This window comes from Solanum verrucosum, unplaced genomic scaffold (genome assembly GCF_900185275.1).
Source record: "Solanum verrucosum unplaced genomic scaffold, falcon-dt-bn FXZP01000032.1, whole genome shotgun sequence".
In the NCBI taxonomy this organism is placed as follows: domain Eukaryota; kingdom Viridiplantae; phylum Streptophyta; class Magnoliopsida; order Solanales; family Solanaceae; genus Solanum; species Solanum verrucosum.
This window is the reverse complement of record NW_026020569.1, coordinates 2,230,001-2,250,912: the sequence shown is the minus strand read 5'-3', so window position 1 is coordinate 2,250,912 and position 20,912 is coordinate 2,230,001. Positions and strand designations below refer to the sequence as shown.

The following is a 20,912-nucleotide window of genomic DNA, read 5'->3' as shown; positions in this document are numbered from 1 at the left end:
TCTTCTGCATTTTCCCGATACCTTCAACCAAATGCACCTTAAAAGAAAGAAGAAAAAAATCCAATTTAATTAGATTTGCCAAGTCTCCAAAATATTTTATGTAAGTTTTGGGAAAAAATTATAAGTTGAACAAAAGATTGTATAGCATGTACAGGTTGAGCGCCGGTTTGATACTCTGTCACAAACAAGATATATTGTAGAGTAGTTTAATTGACTAAAACACATTTAGATAAATCAATGAATTTAACACAAAGTCGAATTGAGTATGTTGCTACATATTTCAATTAAGGGTTGCAAAGCAGTTGTTGAGGTTGAATTGCAAGTATTTTGAAATAAACCAACTGGTAAAGTTTAGTGAATAATGGATTATTATGTTGAATTAGCTATTTATAAAGAACCATATTGTAACAACATTAGTAGTACACTAATACCTAAGAAGATGTAAAATTTTGACATCCTAATTCCTTGCAGTTGCTAATGCCTCACAGATCAAACATCATCTTATTCTTCCTTCAGGTTACAACAATACAATACTATATACATGGAGAATCCCCAACCGGCCCCCAGGCCACCAAAAATAGAACAAATGATGGGGCAATTGAAGTTAAAAGATATCATTTGAGCAACTTTTGTACGCTGCCAAAACTTCTGAGAAATTTTGCTGAGAACTTCTTAATTTTCATGGAATTCTGCTTGGCTTTTTCCTTGGATTCTTTTGAATCTTTATTTGCCTTCTTCTTCTTGGCCTCTATCAAAGCTTGAATTAAGTTATCCAAGCAAATTTGAGGCCCTCCAGAAGCATTCTTAAGCATCAAGTGCTCAGCCACATCACAAGGACTCATATCTACTTCCTCGAGTAAACCTTGAATCTGTTGAAACAAAGTGTGTGTTTCCAAATTCAAGTAATTCTTAGCCAACACTTTGAATGCTTCATATCTGCAATAAGACATCTCAATGTGCATATCCATACGTCCTCGTCGTATTAGAGCTGGATCAAGTTTTTCCTTGTGATTTGTCGTAAATATAATAATTCTCTCTTGACCACAAGCTGACCATATTCCGTCAATGAAATTCAACAGCCCGGAAAGTGTGAGTTTGCCTGTTTCCTTGTTTTCCGTACTTTCTTTTTCTTTTTCTGTAGAGGAGGAGTCCGAATCTTCTTCCTGATCTTCACTAGTTGTTTCATTTTCCTTTTTCTTTTTCTTCTTTCTCTTGCCAGTGAGATCGATAGAACAATCGATATCTTCGATGACAATGATGGACTTGCTCGTTGTTTCCATGAGCAGTTTTTTAAGCCCAGAGTTATCCTTAACAGAGGTTAGCTCAAGATCATAAATATCATAATTCAAGTAATTCGCAATAGCTGCAATCATTGTTGATTTTCCAGTTCCTGGTGGACCATAAAGAAGATAACCGCGCTTCCACGCCTTTCCAACTTTAGAATAATAATCCTTCCCCTTGCTGAACGCAATGAGATCGTTGATTATTTCCGCTTTCTTCTTAGGGTCCATAGCCAGAGTATCAAATGTTGCAGGGTGCTCAAAATTTATGTCTCTCCACATACCTTTACCATACCAATACCAATCATTACTACAATTGTTTGAGTAAATCTTTTGTTTCCTGTTTAGGAACTGAATCGCCTTGCCTTCTTCCGTGATATGGTTCAAGTATTTTCCGGTAACAATTTCTCTGTCTCGTTGATTGAAAGTTAATCTGTAACTTTTCTTTTCCATTGGAACGGAATTAGACCGGCTAGACCGGTGGCCTGAAAAATCATCGGACAATTTTACAGAGTAATTGCGCCAACTGAATTTTGCACCTTGAAATTCATCAGTAATTTCTTCTCCTTCATCCAAGCTAACAGCAAAAGACTTGCTGTTCTTAGACTTTTCAACTTTGAGCAACTTAGCATCCTTTTTTATGGACTTAGTACCTAAATAAGAGTTGATATGACTGTAGATTTCATTTCTTTTACCATTTGAAAATTCATCAATGGTAATTTGTACGTAAGGGTAGAAGTGATTTTCTACTCTGCGCCATAAGTAATCGAAGCGCTTGCTGAGTGCAGGGGGAAAGTATTGCTGAATTATGCCCCATATTAACATCAGTCCAGCAAACTTGGACCCTAATTCAGTCAATGATGTTGTCATGGTGTTTTTTTCTTTTTTTAGGTGAAGATTATGAATGGGACTATGGGAGCTGAGTAATTTTATCATGATTTGAGAAGTGTATAAGTTCAACTATATATATGGCTAAAGTTATACTTGAAGCAGTGTCTGCAGCGTGTAACGCAAGGATATTGACCGGTTCAACGCGGCAACAGTGAAGTAATAAATGACGGTGATATTTTTGTATTGCGAATTGCGTCATCAAACTGTATCATCCTGAAAACTTCGAAGTATAATATATAAATTTTTCTTTTAACTTGGTCTATCTTGTGTTTATATTATTCAATTTTAGGTTGGTATAAATAGACAGTTAAACTTATATATAATTGAAAAAACCAACAAATATATTAATATAGATACCACCGACTAACGTTAAATTAAAAGACATAATTATATATCATCCAAAAAAAAAAAAAAACATATTTTACAAAGCAACTCTTACTAGAAAGGCAACAAAAGATGGTCCAAATGTTCAGCTATGAAACAAAGTAGAATTGCTAGTCAGTTTCTAGAGACTCGTGTAGAAATAGCTATATGAGCCAAAACGCACTAGACTGGAAACTTCCTTAGCTAAGCTTTTCTACCTTTTTTTCAATTGTAAATTCAAGTGGGCGTCGATAAGGGCCGACTCTATGCCAAAGCAAGTAAAGCATATGAGTTAGGTCTCCAAAACTTATCTCCAACAAAAGATTACGTGTTACTATTTTTTTTTAATTGAAAAATTAAATTTTTATGATAAAAAGTATATTTTATTTAAAATTTGTCAACTTATTACTTTTAAAACTCCGTTTGTATATTTCGATTGCTAATATATAAACAAGAAAATTTATTAGTAATATTTTATAAATCGTATACAAATAGTTAGGGGTAAGCATATTCAAATTTCAAGATTTATACAATCATAGACCAAATCTTTCAAATTTTGATTGGGAAACTTACATAAATATACTATATTAAGAAAATATTTACCATTTATAGCAAAAAAAAATTATTTACACTTGATCAATTTAAATTTATTTATAATACAATTTAATACATATACAGATTTATCATAGTATTGCTATATATTGCTATAAATGGTAATAAATAAAAAGTATTGCTAAATTCAATAATTATTTATTAAAATGTACCTATTAAAGTAATTTTTCCAATTTTTTGAATTTATACAAATCATACGGAATATACAAATCAGGCGAATAGCAAAGATTGGATGAAACTATAGTCACAAATAAGAACTTTCCTAAACAATAGCAATATCATTTAATATAATTTAAATGTTTGTTATTCTGCCAAATTTTCCCTATATAAGGTGATACTATAAATTTTCGTATTATTAATGCATGCAAGTTCATTTAGTATTAGGGGTGTGCATTCGATTTTTTTGTTTGATGTTGTACTATTTGGTTTGAGTTTTTCAATTTTTTATTTTGAAGAAGTGTAACTCAATCCAAACTGAAATAATTTTGGTTTGGTTTTTTTCGGTTTGGTTATTCGATTTTATCAATAATTAGAAATATAATCAAAGTTATATTTGTAATTTGAAAAAATATAATACATATATACAAGGAGGAATAATAATATTGAATCTCTTAAATATACTTTCTAATATAAATCACAAGTAAAAACGTAAAACACAATACTTCAAATTATATCAATTATACATGTCCAAACATAAAATATAAACTAAATCATAATAAAAAAAATAACTAAAAAAGGATAAAAATGATTAACTCCAACCAGAACATTAAAAGAAGAAAAAGACAAGTTGATGAATTTTGCAAAATGTCCAAAATATTTTGTGAAACAATTATAACTTGAACAAACAAGATAGTATATAATTTGTAGTATTGTTGAATTGACCAAAAGACATTTAGATACATTAATGATACAAATAGTTTGCAAGACTATTGAGGATTTATTCCTAGAAAATCACCAGTGAACTTCTTCGAACATCCTATATGTATATTTTATATATTTGCTTTTGTTTGGATATATATATTACTTTACTATATAAGAAGAGTGAATAAAATTCACTCTTCTTTCGACACGTGGCACCATGGCCCACCTACTTTTATTTTATTTAAATCATATATCATATATATTACTATATATAATATAATAGTAATATATATATATATATAATAAATATAAGAAGAGTGAATAAAATTCACTCTTCTTTCGACACGTGGCACTAACATGGCCCACCTACTTTTACATTTGGTTTTTGAAGATGGCCCACCTATCACAAATATGGCCCACTACTTTTATACACTCCTCTTTCATTATATTTTAATTTTTTCCTTTTTAAATAGTACTAAAAAAAAATTTAAAATATCACAAATTCGATTAACTCTCAAAATTTTACGCGAATTCTATAATTAAGACGAAGGGAATAACATATATTATTTGAAAAATTACTATATAATTACTACTCTTCTTATATAGTAATATTTTAATTTTTTCCTTTTTAAATAGTACTAAAAAATAAATTTAAAATATTACAAATTCGATTAACTCTCAAAATTTTACGCGAATTGTATAATTAAGACGAAGGGAATAACATATATTATTTGCAAAATTACATTAAGAATACCATAAACCACAATAGTTAATAACTTACAATATTTGAAAAACATATTAACTCTCAAAATTTCACATGTGTCACATAAATTGGGACAAATGGAGTAACATATATTATTTGAAATTACGTTAAGAATATTATTAATCACAACTTAAAGTATTTAAAAATACATAACATATATTATTTGAAAATAATGTAAAAAATATTATAAATCATAATAATTAACAATTTAACGGATATTGTGCCCGTGCTTCCATTTAGAAGTGAGAATGTTTAGGAGCTTAGGGTTAGTCAGTCAATTGACCGATTTGCCCTTCTTCTTCAACTTCCTCTATTTACTACAAAAATAGTACTAAAAATCAATTTAAAATATTGAAATTTCACATGTATTGCATAATATAATAGAGTGAGTAACATATATTATTTGAAAATTATATAAATAGTATTAAAATATAGTTTAAAATAGTACTAAGAATTTGATTAACTCTCGAAATTTCATATGTACTGCGTAATTGAGATTGAGTGAGAAATATATATTATTTGAAAAATAGAATAAATATGTGATATTATTAGAAAGAGCTTTAATATATATTTTAAAAATTATTTTGTCTTCCGTATATGATTTTCTGCATATATGTGGAGTTTTAAAGTTTTTAACATTTTAATATAGAAATATGATTATTTGAAAATTTTAGTACTTTCTTCATTTAAATTTTTCCTTGTTTTTCTTTTAATTTGTTCTAGATTTAAAAATTACATAAAAAGTACTTAAAATCACAATGTAATAATATAAGATATTAAAAAAACATAATTAAAAATCATAAAAGAAATTTTATTGACTCTTTAATTCCATATTGAAACAAAAGAAGTTTGTTTGAAAATAACATAAAAAGTAACGTAAATTAAAGTAAAATAACAACTAAAAATATTTAAGAATCATATAAGAAATTTAGTTGAGTTTCGTAAAAGTACCTACGTCACATAAAATGGAACAGAAAGAGTAATATATATTATTTGAAAATGATATAAGAAGTGCTATAAATCACAATAAATTAACAACTTCAAAATATATTGAACAAAATCACATACAAAAAATTATATAACTCTTCAAATTTCATCGGTGTCACATAAATTGAAACAAAAAACTACTCCCAATTTATGTTATTTACTTTCCTTTTTAGTCAGTCCCAAAAGAATGTCACATTTCTATATTAAGTAACAATTTGATTATAAAATATTTATTTTACCCTTAATGAAATAATTTACAGTCATACAAATTTATATCATTCATTTTGGACCACAAATTTTAAAAGTCTTCATTTCTTTTTTAAACTCCGTGGCGAATCAAACTACCTCACATAAAATGAGATGGAGGAAGTAATATACATTGGGCCCGCGCTGGCGCGGGAACCTAATAACTAGTATATATATAATTGCAAAGTAGTTAAAAGACAGTGTGAAAAGAACCTTCTCTTTTCTTTTCTTTTTTCATTTCTAGATGACCGATGAGTTAAAAAATATATATTCATATGTTGACTTATCAGTCACATATATTTCGCCCCCAAAGTCCAAACTGATAAGATATACATGTATATGTATATTTTGCTTCCCAATATATAAACATGATAATTTATTATAAATTTTTTATAAACCGTATACAAATAGCTACAGTATGCATATATAAAATTTTAGATTTATACAATCAGGAACCGAATTATACAAATTATGAATTTATACAAATCAGGTAAATAGCAAAAAAAACTATAGTCGCAAATTACAATTTTCTTAAAATATAGTTATAGTACCTAATACAAGCTAAATGTTTACTATTCATCGTAATTTCCCCTGAAATTTATGACATTTGTTGTTCCTTTCGGATGATAATGTTTGCCAAGTGTTTAAAAGGGAGAAGCACTGGGCTTAGGATTGGACCTTGGGTGGAGAGCAGGCCTGAGTTTAAAAGGGAGAAGCACTGGGCTTAGGATTGGGCCTTGGGTGGAGAGCAGGCCTGTGATTAAAAGGGAAAACATTGGGCTTAGGATTGGGCCTTTGGGTGGAGAGCAAGAAGAGCAGGCCTAATTTGTCTTCTCTAATGGGCCTTCGGGTAAGCCATCGATCTCTCAACTGCTATCCCAAGCTGGGCATGGAACAGGGAGTAAGTACGAATTTACTCGGGGGTATTTAAGTTTTTTTTTTTTTTTTTTTCATCCTGCGTTCGGTATCAACGAAGCCTGATAAATTCGTATTGCACCGGAAAGTCCCATATTGATGGGTATACCCCTCCCTAACAAAGGTGACTTCATACCACTCGAGCCCGAGATCTCAGATTCCCCGTTTTCCTTTCTTTCATGCGCAAAATTAATTTGCATGAACAGTACAATAAAATACAAGATTAATATTACCCCTTCTAGTCCATATTAAGTAAATCAAAAACTACTTTCCACTAATATCTTTTTAATTGAACCCAAATTAATTCTCCAAGTAAATGTAAAGTAATTAAGAACTCCATTAAATAAAGGGTAAATATGAAAGAAAGTTCTAATAATTCTTGAATTTTGAATTATGAAAAAAATATCTACAATTTACTTAATATGGAATACAAAGAATATTAAGTAACGTGAATGAGGATTATGCAGGGTTAGGTTGCAGAGGTGTTAAGTATCATTTTTTTAAGTAGAAATAAATTACTAATGTTAAGTAGTAAACAACATTAAGTGGGATTAAGTAGCGGTAAATACCAATAAATAAGAACTAGCTGCATTATGTAGGAATAAGTAGTTTTAAGTACTAGGGTGGTCCTTAAATTTGGTCGTAGTCTTTAATTTATTTATTTTTTTAGCATTTTAAGTAATAAGAAAATGACTAAAAATGCCTCGCTCTAACATTAAAAAGAAAAAAAAGGAGCAAAATTGGCAAGATACAAGTTATGTCTTACCAAACAAAAGAAATTCACAAGACAAAATTTGTGAACACCCAAATTATGCCTGATTTTCAGAACATTATACTTGAAGAAACTTATAACTCAGATATTATTGAACATAAGTTTAGTTTTAAAACCCACAAAATTATTCCTACAAAAAAATTTATTAGACAAAATAGAAATTTTCACTTATATCTTGTGAATTAGATATTACACAATTTATACCGGCAAAAATTCTCTAAAGCGAAATTAGAATATTAGATCATTAGTGAAATGTAATTTCGCCCAACAACATTGCCTACTTTTTTCGGCTTCTTTTTCTTTTAAAGATTGGCCGTGCTTTTAAATTATTATTTTCTATGAATACGCTGTCTCAAACTAATTGTAATATAATATATTTTTGACAGTCAAATTATATTGACTTTGACCATCATTTTAGAATATAGTTTATTATCATATTGACATAAAAAAATATATAACTTGTATTAGTATATTTTATGTAGTGTTTAAATATATTAATTTTAATTTTTAAATATTGTGTTGATCATAGTTAATTTAGTTTCAAAATTTAGCTAATTGACTTTTGGAAAATAAAATATTACAACCAATGTAGTACGGCTGATGCTATATATTAGATACTTCATTTGTCCAATAATAGTTATTCACTATTGACTTAACACAAGCATTTAAAAACCATAACTGATAAAGGTAATTTTACCAAATCACCCTTGTTAAAAATAAGTCTTCTAATCACCCTTGTTAAAAATAAGTCTTCCAATCACCCTTGTTAAAAATAAGTCATCTAAATATTAAAATATGAACAAGTATTCATTGATTTTATAAACTGAACAAATATTGATGGACATCCCAAAATAATATACTACTAGTAGATGAGTAAAGATAGAGAGGGAGTGCTAAATACGATACTACATTTTATACCCTAAAAAATGGCTTACTCAATTTTCAATATACTTCTTTTTGGAAAAAATTATGTTGCGTTTGTCAATAGTTTCTATTCTAACTACTATGTATATGTTGGACTCCCCCCCAGTATAAGTCATAATTCAATGTACATAATAAGAAAAGACATGAAGAAATTAAGATGAGATTAAAGGAGGAATGATGATGAAGTCAAAGTCTTTTGGTCTTAAGTAAGAAAATAATGTGAAATTGGTAGGAAATATTCAAATGTGTCCACATGACACATGCATAGACTAAAGACCATTTGACTCTCATCTCACATGTATCAATCACTACTCATTCAACCTTGTTTTGCACCGGAAAGTCCCATATTGATGGGTATACCCCTCCCTAACAAAGGTGACTTCATATCACTCAAACCCGAGATTTCAGATTCCCCGTTTTCCTTTCTTTCATGCGCAAAATTAATTTGCATGAACATTACAATAAATACAAGATTAATATTACCCCTTCTAGTTCATATTAAGTGAATCAAAGACTACTTTCCACTAATATCTATTTAACTGAACCCAAATTAATTCTCCAAGAAAATGTAAAGTACTTAAGAACTCCATTAAATAGAGGGTAAATATGAAAGAAAGTTCTAATAATTCTTGAATTTTGAATTATGAAAAAATATATCTACAATTTACTTAATATGGACTACAAAGAACATTAAGCAACGTTAATGAGGATTATGTAGGGTTAGGTTGCAGAGGTGATAAGTATCATTTTTTAAGTAGAAATAAATTACTAATGTTAAGTAGTAAACTGTTTAAGTGGAATTTAGTAGCGGTAAATACCAATAAACAAGAACTAGCTGCATTATGTGTAGGAATAAGTAGTTTTAAATACTAGGGTGGTCCTTAATTTTGGTCGTAGACTTTTATTTTTTATTTTTTTTTAGCATTTTAAGTAATAAGAAAATGACTAAAAATGCCTCGCTCAAACATTAAAAAGAAAAAGAAAAATGAGCAAAATTGGCAAGATACAAGTTATGTCTTACCAAACAAAAGAATTTCACAAGACAAAATTTGTGAACACCCAAATTATGCCTGATTTTCAGAACATTATACTTGAAGAAACTTATAACTCAGATATTATTGAGCATAAGTTCAGTTTTAAAACCCACAAAATTATTCCTACAAAAAATTTTGTTAGACAAAATAGAAATTTTCACTTATATCTTGTGCACAATTTTTACCGGCAAAAATTCTCTAAAGCGAAATTAGAATATTAGATCATTAGTGAAATGTAATTTCGCACCAACAACACTGCCTACTTTTTTCGGCATCTTTTTCTTTTAAAGATTGGCCGTGCTTTTAAATTATTATTTTCTATGAATACTGTCTCAAACTAATTGTAATATAATATATTTTTAACAGTCAAATTATATTGACTTTGACCATCATTTTAGAATATAGTTTATTATCATATTGACATAAAAAATATATAACTTGTATTAGTATATTTTATGTAGTGTTTAAATATATTAATTTAAATTTTTAAATACTGTGTTGATCATATTTAATTTAGTTTCAAAATTTAGCTAATTGACTTTTGGAAAATAAAATATTACAACCAATGTAGTACGGCTGATGCTATATATTAGATACTTCATTTGTCCAATAATAGTTATTCACTCTTGACTTAACACAAGCATTAAAAAACCGTAACTGATAAAGGTAATTTTACCAAATCACCCTTGTTAAAAATAAGTCATCTAATCACCCTTGTTAAAAATAAGTCATCTAATCACCCTTGTTAAAAATAAGTCATCTAAATATTAAAAAATGAACAAGTATTCCTTAATTTTATAAACTGGACAAATATTGATGGACATCCCAAAATAATATACTACTAGTAGATAAGTAAAGATAGAGAGGGAGTGCTAAATAAGATACTACATTGGATTTTATACCCAAAAAAATGGCTTACTCAATTTTCAATATACTTCTTTTTGGAAAAAATTATGTTGCGTTTGTCAATAGTTTCTATTCTAACTACTATGTATATGTTGGACTTCCCCCCAGTATAAGTCATAATTCAATGTACATAATAAGAAAAGACATGAAGAAATTAAGATGAGATTAAAGGAGGAATGATGATGAAGTCAAAGTCTTTTGGTCTTGAGTAAGAAAATAATGTGAAATTGGTAGGAACTATTCAAATGTGTCCACATGACACATGCATAGACTTAAGACCATTTGACTCTCATCTCACATGTATCAATCACTACTCATTCAACCTTGTGGCATTGACTTGGTTATTGCTTTTCTCACACAAGCTAAGTTATTCATTCAAATAGGAGAGATGAAAGGCTTTGCTATAAATAACCTTGGAAATGAAAGGCTTTGCTATCATAATTCATTATTCATTCAAATAGGAGAGATTGAGGGGATCTTGTCGCAGAAGAGATGGCACTTAGCATTCCTTTTAATTGGTATAATGCCTAAATGGAACCAATTAAGTGCCTCTGTCTTTCGACACGATGCCCACAATTTCTATTGCTTCATACATCAATCATCTACTCAATATACGAGACGAACATCATCATTTAGGTCAGGATTCATTCAGTTCTTTCTAGCTCCTTCATTATCTGTAGTTCTGTAACTCTTCATTATGTAAGTGTATTTGTAGTTCTCGTTTTATATTGACATGAATTTGTATTCTAACTTAAATTCTTTCTTTAATAACTAAAAAGAACTTTCTGTTTCACTTTATTGTCTTTAGTTATTATTTGATTAGTCAAAGTATATTTTCTTTAATTATATATAGTCTTTTTAAATATTTTTACTTATGGCATGCATGAGATGTGATCTTTTCAAATTTAAGATGATTATTGATAGCAATTTCTGTATTGATCAATACTAATCTATTTTAGTGCAACGGCAGAGAGAAAAATAAAGTGTACGGATTGGTACATAGAGTTGGTATGACTAATGAATTCATTTAAGAATTACTTGTAGCTAGATTATTAGTTTAAGTCCTTAGTTTCTTTATGGTTGTTCGTTAATCTGCCAATCAGACGTTGATTGTGCACATTATATTTTATTTATAAAAATAGGAGAGATCTGGTCCACATGCTTGTTTGTTAATATAGACAACTCACCTAAATAGTTAGCTCAATATACCAAATCCTAATATATCTATATAAAGATCTTGTTGGTCCACCCAACATTTTAATAAACAATTTGGTGACTATATATGTGCTGGACTTTTTTGTTAGCTCCCACACTCTGTCAACTTCTTTCATCGACCATCCAGTTGGTTTACGTTTATTAATCAAGTATGGTTGCCTTAAAAGTTAATAAAACTATATCTACTCTATACTTGTGGAAAGTTTCCAACTACAATACATAAATAAACATTTATGGATTCTATGGGGATAACCACATTAACTTTTTATTCTTCTACACAAGATGAAAGGTAAAGAGAGAAAAAGGAGACGGTGAGAAATTAATTAACACACACATCGATACCACTAGCCATATTGCCTTTACTGGGTTTCTTGCCAATATTTGTGACAGCCCCCATTCCCACAAATTATGATGTAAGCTAGACCATTTGGGACCTTAGGTGGACACTCACTCACCCAAATTGCAAAAAGGTAACCAGACTGGGCCATGGGTCTTCTTGATCGCCCATTGGCTCCATCGAAGTAAGTAAGTTCTCCACAATGACACAACTTGTTGGTCCTAATGAAGAAGCTACGACATTTTTGGCATGCAGGCAATGATAGAATCTCTACACGACACAACAACCAGAATAGTATAAAATGACAATAATAAAGATGACTCTGCAGCTTAAGTATAAAATAGATGATAATTTTTTACCGGATTAAATCATGTGCAAACCTCATAAAAGGGACTCCAATTAATCTTGTTCTACAACCTATAACAAAAGGAAAATATCACACTACACAGTAGTTTCACATGTGAAGCGGAAACGAAACCTGATACATTTCTCTCCTCCGAGGGTCTCATGTTGTCAAAATGCTCCATCCTAATAAGTGACAAGTTCAGAATGAGGGCATCGCACCCTTTGTTAATGCAGGGCAACCTGATTCATAGAGTGAGGAAACAAAGAATAGATACACATGCCCTTGTGCAACTGGAGCATACTCTATAATTTTTTCTTTTCTGCAGAAAACAACATTAATGCAGGTTGGATACATTCAGATGTTCCTTGCTTTCCTCTGAAGACTATAAATTTAAGAAAAACAACTTTCTAAGGCATGTTTTTTTGCTATATGCACTGTTTGGGTCGGAAGTTATCATTTGACAAAAGAGAACCTATCAACTTCTCCAACCTCTTTGCCCCTGAAGTGGGTTTGAGGGCGGTGATATTACCTGCGACAGAGCAAGGATCTGTCCCATTCTTCCGACTTCCAATGCACCACCCACCAGGAACAAGCCTGTCTTTACCTCGAAATAGGAGGTCAGAGTCAATTTTGTCAAGCACGGGATCCTCCCTATGGAACTTTCTAGCAAAAGGAGCATTACTGTCAACCATCTTTAGCATGTCTTCAACTGTAAGGTAATGAGGGTGCTGCTTTGGAGGGTTATCCCATGATATGTAGTGAAGATCACTGTTTACTGTGGTATTGCGGAACTCCTGAGCATTACAGATGACAGTATGGAAATAGCCTTCTGGAGAGGAGATGAAATTTGCATAGTACATAAGAACAGTCCTGGGCAAGTTGTCCCATCCCCATATGCAGAAGTCAATGAAAGAGCGAGAAAGGACCATCCAAGCAGACCCTGTAAAGAGAGCAACAAGAACAATGTTTCATATCTAGTATGTGGAATTTCAATCAGCAACAGTTATATTACTATTAATAAAAGTTGATACACAAATTTGTTTAAGCTTTCTTTTTTACAAAACTATTTAAACTAGATGGGGAATAAATGAAGCAATATTTCCCCATGTTAAAATGTTGCCCTTGAATACTGCTTCTTCAGGAAGTCGAAAAGAATATATTTCCTTAACCTTCCCTAAAGTAGCTTTCAGAAAGTCATGATAAACTGAAACGCGAGCTGCTTCTATTTTATACTGGCAATAAAGAATGAGATTTAAAAGTCTCATGATCTTTAAACCATGAGACCTAAATTATATTCATCGACTGCAGCAAGAGAGAAAATGGACAGTGTATCTATACCCTTTAAGCGAATTCATTAGCCATACCCACCCTATGTACCGATCCGTACCCTTTATTTTCCCCTCTGTCGGCTTCATTAAAATGGATTAGTATTCAATACAGAAATAGCTTTCAATAATGAGTTTAAAATCATGAAAATATGATCCTAGACAGTCTCTCTCGGCAAAAACATTTGTCCTAGTAAACACAATTTCTTGATTGAAATAGTCCATCAAGCTGTACGAACAGAACATGATTCCTACTAGCAAACAGAACAATGTAGGCAGAATGACATCAACTTCACCTCCATTTCATCCACATGAATGTGATTGTTGATAAATGTCTCCATTAGATGTGTCTGAAAACAAACATACTACTCAAGTTCGGGGATATCTGAAGCTCAGGCAAGCTAAACTTTCAACAATGTAATCGAGGAATCCTGAATCAATGATTTTTGGGAACTCTTAAAATCTTCAGCCATGTAAATGCTTTCTACAAGGTAGTTAACAAATTCTGAATCCACACTGATTGGGGAACCTTTACCATCCACCCCAATGACAAGTGCAGTTGCTACAAAAATCAAACACCACTTCCTTCATGAAACCTGTATCATAATTCATGAGTATTTGGAACAGGATACCCCAATCCTCCAATGGGTCTGTTATGGATTCCTTTTATCAGTGTCAACTATCACACAGCTCAAATACTTCAACGACTGCTCAGTACAATGGACCATCTAAGTTAATACACCAGGTGAATTGCTCAGATAGCCAGTGTTTCCATATACTAAAATCCCAATTATTACCCTGTGTTGATATGTTGTCAATTGGCATAGGAACATGCATAATCTTATAAAGTATTTTCACTATGCAAAGATTTCTTCCTCCTACATTTTATTTTCCTATCTTGAGCTTTATTAGTTATATAAATGAGAAATCCTCTTTAAACTGTACAAAAATTTAGTTTGTACTTGTGATGTATGACCTCTTCCAATTCAATTAACCAAATTATGTTGTACTAAAGCATAGTGCAAGCTACTTTTCAAGTTCCAGTAAAGCACACACAATCCGTTTGGAAAAGAAAAGGTCAAAGTCCAAATTCCCTTAAAAAGAAAGAGTCAATTTATCATGAATTAGTAAATCTTAAGCATCTTATACAGAATTTTTTGTCCCTGGTCTTCGCCAATAGGTGATATAACAACCATTCCTGCAAGTTCTAATTCAGGTTACAAGGTGGATGGCACCAAAGTCAAGCCCCCATCTGGTATATGATAGGCAATCGAGATACATGAGGACAGGGAAAGTACTTTATGTTCTCCGGCATTTATTCTTCACATTATTGAACTTTTTATGTGACCAACCAAACATTTAGGATCAATTCAGATTTGTGATAGGGTAAAGAATTGAAAGCAAGACAGCACACTTTAGCAGGGATGGACTGAACAATCATTAACACACCATCACATATAAAGCATATAACATGTGCTAAAAGGAAAAGTTCAAATCCTTGAGCCCAAGCATAAATGATGCCAAACCTCACCAGTAAAAAGCTTAAAAGCTGTTGGCACACTTCTTCTCTGTGTAATCCAGAAAACATCTGCCTTTTTAGTCGCATACAATCCCGGATCAACGATAATTGGCTTTGCCCTTTGGAACCTTCAAAATCAGGAGTCAAGTTTAACTCACATAATTAAACCCTTAATTCTGAACCAAAATTAGAATTACGAAAGCATTTCTTTTGTGGTGCAGATAGAATAACTTACTCTTTCCATCCAATTTTGCTTGTATGATCAATGAAGTTAAGATCCCGGGGCAAATACGAAAATGTATGAAGCAGATCTAATCAAACAAGAAAAAAAACAAATCAACATCCTCAATAAATCCCATTTAATCAAAGGTGCAGTAGCTATACCAGGTGAAATCAGAATTAAACTAATCTACAAGAAAATGGCTTTACCATCTTGAGTAACAAGTGGGTAATCAGAGGCGCTGAGATTAATGAACCAATCCCATTCCCCAGCTTCCTTGAGCAAAATAGCAGCGGCGTGAAGGGTATTAGCAACCATAGTAGGACCCCGGTAGGTGACCAGATTAGCTTTAGTAATCATCCGAACATTCTTGAATTGGATAAAAATTGGGTGATTGGTAACAAAGTTATGCAGATCGAGACGCTCCTCAGGTGAAGATTCAGCATCGAGATGCACTACGTACTGATTGTTTGGGTGATAAAGAGCTTGAAGGGTTCGCTTCAGCATGTTGCCATCGCCGGCAGAACCTGAAACCAGGTAGGCGAAGCGAGGGGGTGGAGGAACAGTGGAGATAGGTAAAGGTTTAAGCTTTGATTCAACAAATACATTAGCTGCGGAATAGGATGAATAGTAACGGTAAAGGGGCAAAAGAGGAGTTCCATCTGGTGAGGTTAGGGTTGTTAGAAACAAGAGAAAAAGGGAAACAATGGAACCTATAGCAAGTGGAAAGATCCACTTCCTCTCGATTGTTGTTGGGTGTCTAAGGTGCAGATAATAGGTTTTCAACTTCTTCATTTCAATCTTTTCATCAACAAACAAACAGAAGAATAAAAAGATTGAAATGGGGTTTTTCAAGCTGATCTCTAAACAACAAATGCGGTGTAGCGGCGGAGAAATTGCGAAGATGTCATTGTTCTAAATCAAACACAATTACAATAATTGCGTAATTAGAACAAGAAAATTCCAAGATTAACTGTATACAACTACAGAAAATTAATAATATTTGTGTGTATGCTATATATTTATGGTTGTTAACAGTGGTGGAGTGTAGTTAGGTGGAAAAATGAAAAATGGAAGTCGTACTTAACTGCTGCAAAAATAATGGAGGCCGGCAAACGCAGGGGAGTTATGTTCCTTATCACTTCATAGTTTTTTTTCTTTTTTCCTTCTTCGATTTGTGTACAGCAGCACTAATACTAAGATTTACATCTTCTATGGTTATTTAATTAATAGTTATATATTTTTAATTTTAAAAAAATAGAATATTATTCTATATAATAATATTTTAAAAAATTATAAATAAAGAGGTAATTTTATTATATTACCTTTTAAATATAATAGTAAATACAATGTCTTGAAAATTATAATAGTGAAGTGATTATAATTAATAATAAGGATAAATTAGGAATTAAATGTAACTATCTATTGATTTCATAAAATCAATAAATATGGTTGAATATCATAAAATAGTATATTGAACAACTATCGTAAAAGGAAGGAAATACTATTTCATAACTATTAGCATTAATTAAGTGACTATGTAAAAAGTCAATATCGAAATTTATTGAACTTTACTTTTATATAAGGAGGATAAGCGATAAAAATAAATTAAAACTTTTTATTAAAAGCAATATAGAGATAAATTTTAGATCTAAATTTATCAGTCAAAGTATGAAATCTCTTTTTTGTATTATCAGTAACGTGTAAAATTTGAGTCAAACTATTAAATTTGTTAGTATTAACTTACCTATTAAATTTGTACCCCTCAAAAATTAACTATAGATAAATGCTTACGAGGGTGAAGTTGAATATCTGGAAAAAAAAAGCTAAATTAAAATGGATATTGAAATTCGTTAGAAGTTAGAAATTTCAATTTTAAATCTGTTGTTTAGATATTATTAATAAAACTTTTAAAATTTGATTCAATTACTGATTATGAACTCATAACATAAAGGTTAAATTTGCCCTGCCTAAAAATAACTATACATAAATATGTATTCCATAATGAAATGCATATAATTAATTAAATTTACTCTTTCATATTAGATTTGTTTTGCGTGTTTGAAGTGTCTACGTGACAAGGGAATCATTTCATGACTTGTGACGTGTTAGCTTCCTTGAGTAATCTGGAAGTCTTTTTTTTTCTTTTTAAAAACATATATATATATATATATATATTAAATGTTCTATATTTGTATTACGATCCGACTAGATTTAAATATGGAAAAATTACTTAAATACACAACACTTTTTTACATATTTTCAATATTTCCCTACTCTTTTACTAAAATACAAAAATCCCTTATTTTCCCCCAATTCAACTTAACTGGATACTTTATTAGTTTAAGTATTCGCCCGTTATTAATTAAAGTATCTGTGCTGCTATATTATGCATCCGCCCGTTAATTAAGTATCTGTGCTGCTAACAACTTAATAATTTAAGTATCTGCGCTGCTATATTATGCATCCGCCCATTAATTAAGTATCTGTGCTGCTAACAACTTAATAATTTAAGTATCCGCCCGTTATTAATTAAAGTATCCGCACTGCTATATTAAGTATCCACACTGCTATATTATGTATCCGAAAAACACTAAAAAAGGGATTTTTGGTAATTAATGAAAAAGTAGGGAAAGGAAGTAATTTCTTTCTTATACTATGTCATTTGCCTAATTTTTACTTATTAGATTTGTGTACCATTGGGCTTATTCCGAAGGCAATCCTCTTAACATGACATTTCTATTCTAAAAGTAAAATCTGAAATCTCTAACTAAAAATAGATAAATTTCAATCATTTATCATAACATATTATTTTTATTTATGGGGAATGTTTCAAGCTATTTTTGTTTTTAGTTTTAAAAAATATTTGGCCCCAATGCCGGCCCATGCTGCGGAATTGGTATAGTTGGATTTTGTAGTTATTTGATGTTACAACTTACGTCTTACAACAATTGGATAAGGAAAAATTGCTATTTCGTTTCAACAATTTTTTTTTGAAAGATATGGTTCTAAATTAAAATTATGTAGAATAAATAAAAATATCTTAAAGTTGAAATTAAAGAGTTTATATATATATATATATATATATATATATATATATATATTAAAAGAAAAAGTAAGACAAATAAATTGAATGAAAAAAATATAATTAATCAGTAAATCGTAACATAATTGGTTATAAGTTATAACTAAATACATATCTCAAAAAGGACACTTCATCAAGTTACAAGTATATGATTAGATCTACTCAAATAATCAGGGGCTCGAGAGGAAAAACAAAGGAGATTTTTCAAGGGTTAAAACAATAAAGAAACTACTAATTTGAAGTATATTTGACGATAGAAATTGTGGTATAGCGTATTTAAAGAATCAAAGGAACTTTATTTGACCAAGAATTTTTCAAATATTTTGATTTGTATTACTTTAATCTAGTTAATAAATATGTAAAAAAATAAATAGAATAATTTTTTTTTGAGTTTATATGTGATCTTAATATTCTGAATCAAATAACATAGATTAAAATGAAATTAATATTTTTTTATTTTTGATTTAAACATAAATGTATCCACTATTAATGTTTTTGAAATAATCACACTCAAATGTGTAGCTTAGTGTGATCAATAAAGTGGGAGGAGGAAGAAGAATCATGAGATTTTAATAAAAATAAAAATAAATTGTTAATTTCTTCTTATCTATTTAAGTCGACATTACAAGTATAAAAAGGATTTTTTTAAAAAATCTTTAGTATTTCCTTAAAGAAAACTTCCCTCACTCGTTTTAAAATGCAGTGGCACAAATAGCTTGTAAATTATGATGATTTTACTTTCTAAGTTAACTTTGTTTCTGAATTAATTATCTTCTTTTTATCATGTTAGATTGGTCCATTGTCCATACATTAGAAAACCAAGTCTTTTTTCTCCCATTTTTTTAACTAAAAAACTATTGAGGCAAATATCACATATTTGAAACTCGATAAATAATAAGTTGACTCATATATTCTTTTCCACTTAGATATCATATTCTCAATAAATAATAAGTTGACTCATACACCCTTTTCCACTTAAATATCATATTTTTATATATAAAAAATCAAATATAATGATATGCGTTTAACGCACACATTATATAGTGTTCTCACCATTAGAGCAAAGTCATGTGAGCTTATTTGTATCACATTAATGTATGAATTTTATCAAAGAAATCATAAATACCTTTTAATATATTCTAGGTTTAAACCATCAAGTTCGTAACCATGCTCATCTCCAAAAGACTTGTAAGCAGATTTTATTTTTTCCCAAGAGCATATGTTATAGAATTCCTCTTTTTTATTTGTATTTGATACCCGTTTCGAAACAAATTAAATTTAATGGGAGTCCAAAAACTTCATTTTAAGATAAAAGGCGCTAGCTATATCAAAAGTAATACTCCCTCAGTTTCAAATTAATTTAATTGTTGAGGTGTTTCACACCCTCTAAGAAAAGAAGATTAAGACATAAATTAGGCATAACTTTCCATTTTTACCCTTATTAATTAGTGTCAAATTTATAATTAAAATAACTAAACATTACTAATTAAGTAACCAATTCCAATACTGACTAATGAAGGGTAAAATTTGAAGAACATTTTAAAAGTAGTCTTGAAAATTTAACAATCAAATTAATTTGAAAAATAAAAAATATCTAAATAATTCAATTAATTTGAAATGGAGGGAGTACTAATTTCAATTCGAATTCGAAATCTCTAATGGAAGAAGGGATAAGTTGTGCCATAGTTGATATTTAAGGCCGGATAAAACGTATGAATATTCAGGTTAATGGTTGGAGTTGGACAAATGTTCCCCTTTGAACGCTGCTATGTCCTCTCTTTTGTTCTCCCCTTCTTCTTCTTCTAATTACTGCCTTCCATTTTCTCAACCATATCGAATCACTATCCTCTTTCATTACACCAGACGTAAACCACTTCGAACCCATTTGCTTCTCCTTTCTCTCTCCGCTACTTCATCCACAAAAGATGTCTGGAGAAAGACGACGCCGCCGTTTTCGCCTTCCCAACACCGGCCTTACCGCCGGAATCCACAGTCAAACTCGTTCTTGGACCACAGCGTCGACATGGATGATTTGTTGTCTTCAATCGGACAGACCACTAATGAGCACGAACTGTTTGCATTAATGTCGCCTTACAAAGGTAGAAATCTTTCGATGCGGTTCATGGTCACGCTACTAACACGTGAGTCTGATTGGCAGCGCTCGCTAGCTTTGCTTGATTGGATTAATGAAGTAGCTCTTTACACTCCCTCTGTGTTTGCGTACAATGTTGCATTGCGTAATGTACTACGAGCGAAGCAGTGGCAGCTTGCATATGGGCTGTTTGATGAAATGCGTCAAAGAGCTTTGTCA

General features: G+C 30.6%; 3 protein-coding genes and 1 non-coding gene across 4 annotated transcripts in view; 1 reads left to right on the top strand and 3 right to left on the bottom strand.

Moving 5' to 3' along the window:
- Nucleotides 1–584: 584 nt before the first annotated feature.
- Nucleotides 585–2,162, bottom strand: LOC125811106 (AAA-ATPase At3g28510-like). Its single transcript, XM_049490600.1, has one exon. It carries the CDS (start codon nt 2,148–2,150, stop codon nt 615–617), a length of 1,536 nt encoding a protein of 511 aa, XP_049346557.1. The 5' UTR covers nt 2,151–2,162; the 3' UTR covers nt 585–614.
- A 9,968-nt stretch (nt 2,163–12,130) lies between these two features.
- On the bottom strand, nt 12,131–12,298 carry LOC125811207 (U1 spliceosomal RNA). Its single transcript, XR_007441905.1, has one exon. It is a non-coding gene; the product is annotated as a U1 spliceosomal RNA (small nuclear RNA).
- Nucleotides 12,299–12,435: 137 nt separating this feature from the next.
- LOC125810748 (beta-glucuronosyltransferase GlcAT14B) lies at nt 12,436–16,626 on the bottom strand. The gene is made up of 4 exons (XM_049490230.1): nt 15,726–16,626; nt 15,532–15,607; nt 15,309–15,424; nt 12,436–13,392 (listed from the first exon to the last, which is right to left on the bottom strand). The coding sequence occupies exons 1-4, from the start codon at nt 16,309–16,311 to the stop codon at nt 12,878–12,880; spliced, it is 1,293 nt and encodes a 430-aa protein (XP_049346187.1). The 5' UTR covers nt 16,312–16,626; the 3' UTR covers nt 12,436–12,877.
- A 3,718-nt stretch (nt 16,627–20,344) lies between these two features.
- The window catches only part of LOC125811023 (pentatricopeptide repeat-containing protein At5g39980, chloroplastic), a 2,127-nt gene continuing 1,559 nt past the window's right edge, over nt 20,345–20,912 (top strand). Inside the window, exon 1 of the mRNA XM_049490512.1 lies at nt 20,345–20,912. This exon is cut by the window's right edge and continues 1,559 nt beyond it. Within this exon, the coding sequence (XP_049346469.1) occupies nt 20,370–20,912 (543 nt within the window). The 5' untranslated portion in view covers nt 20,345–20,369.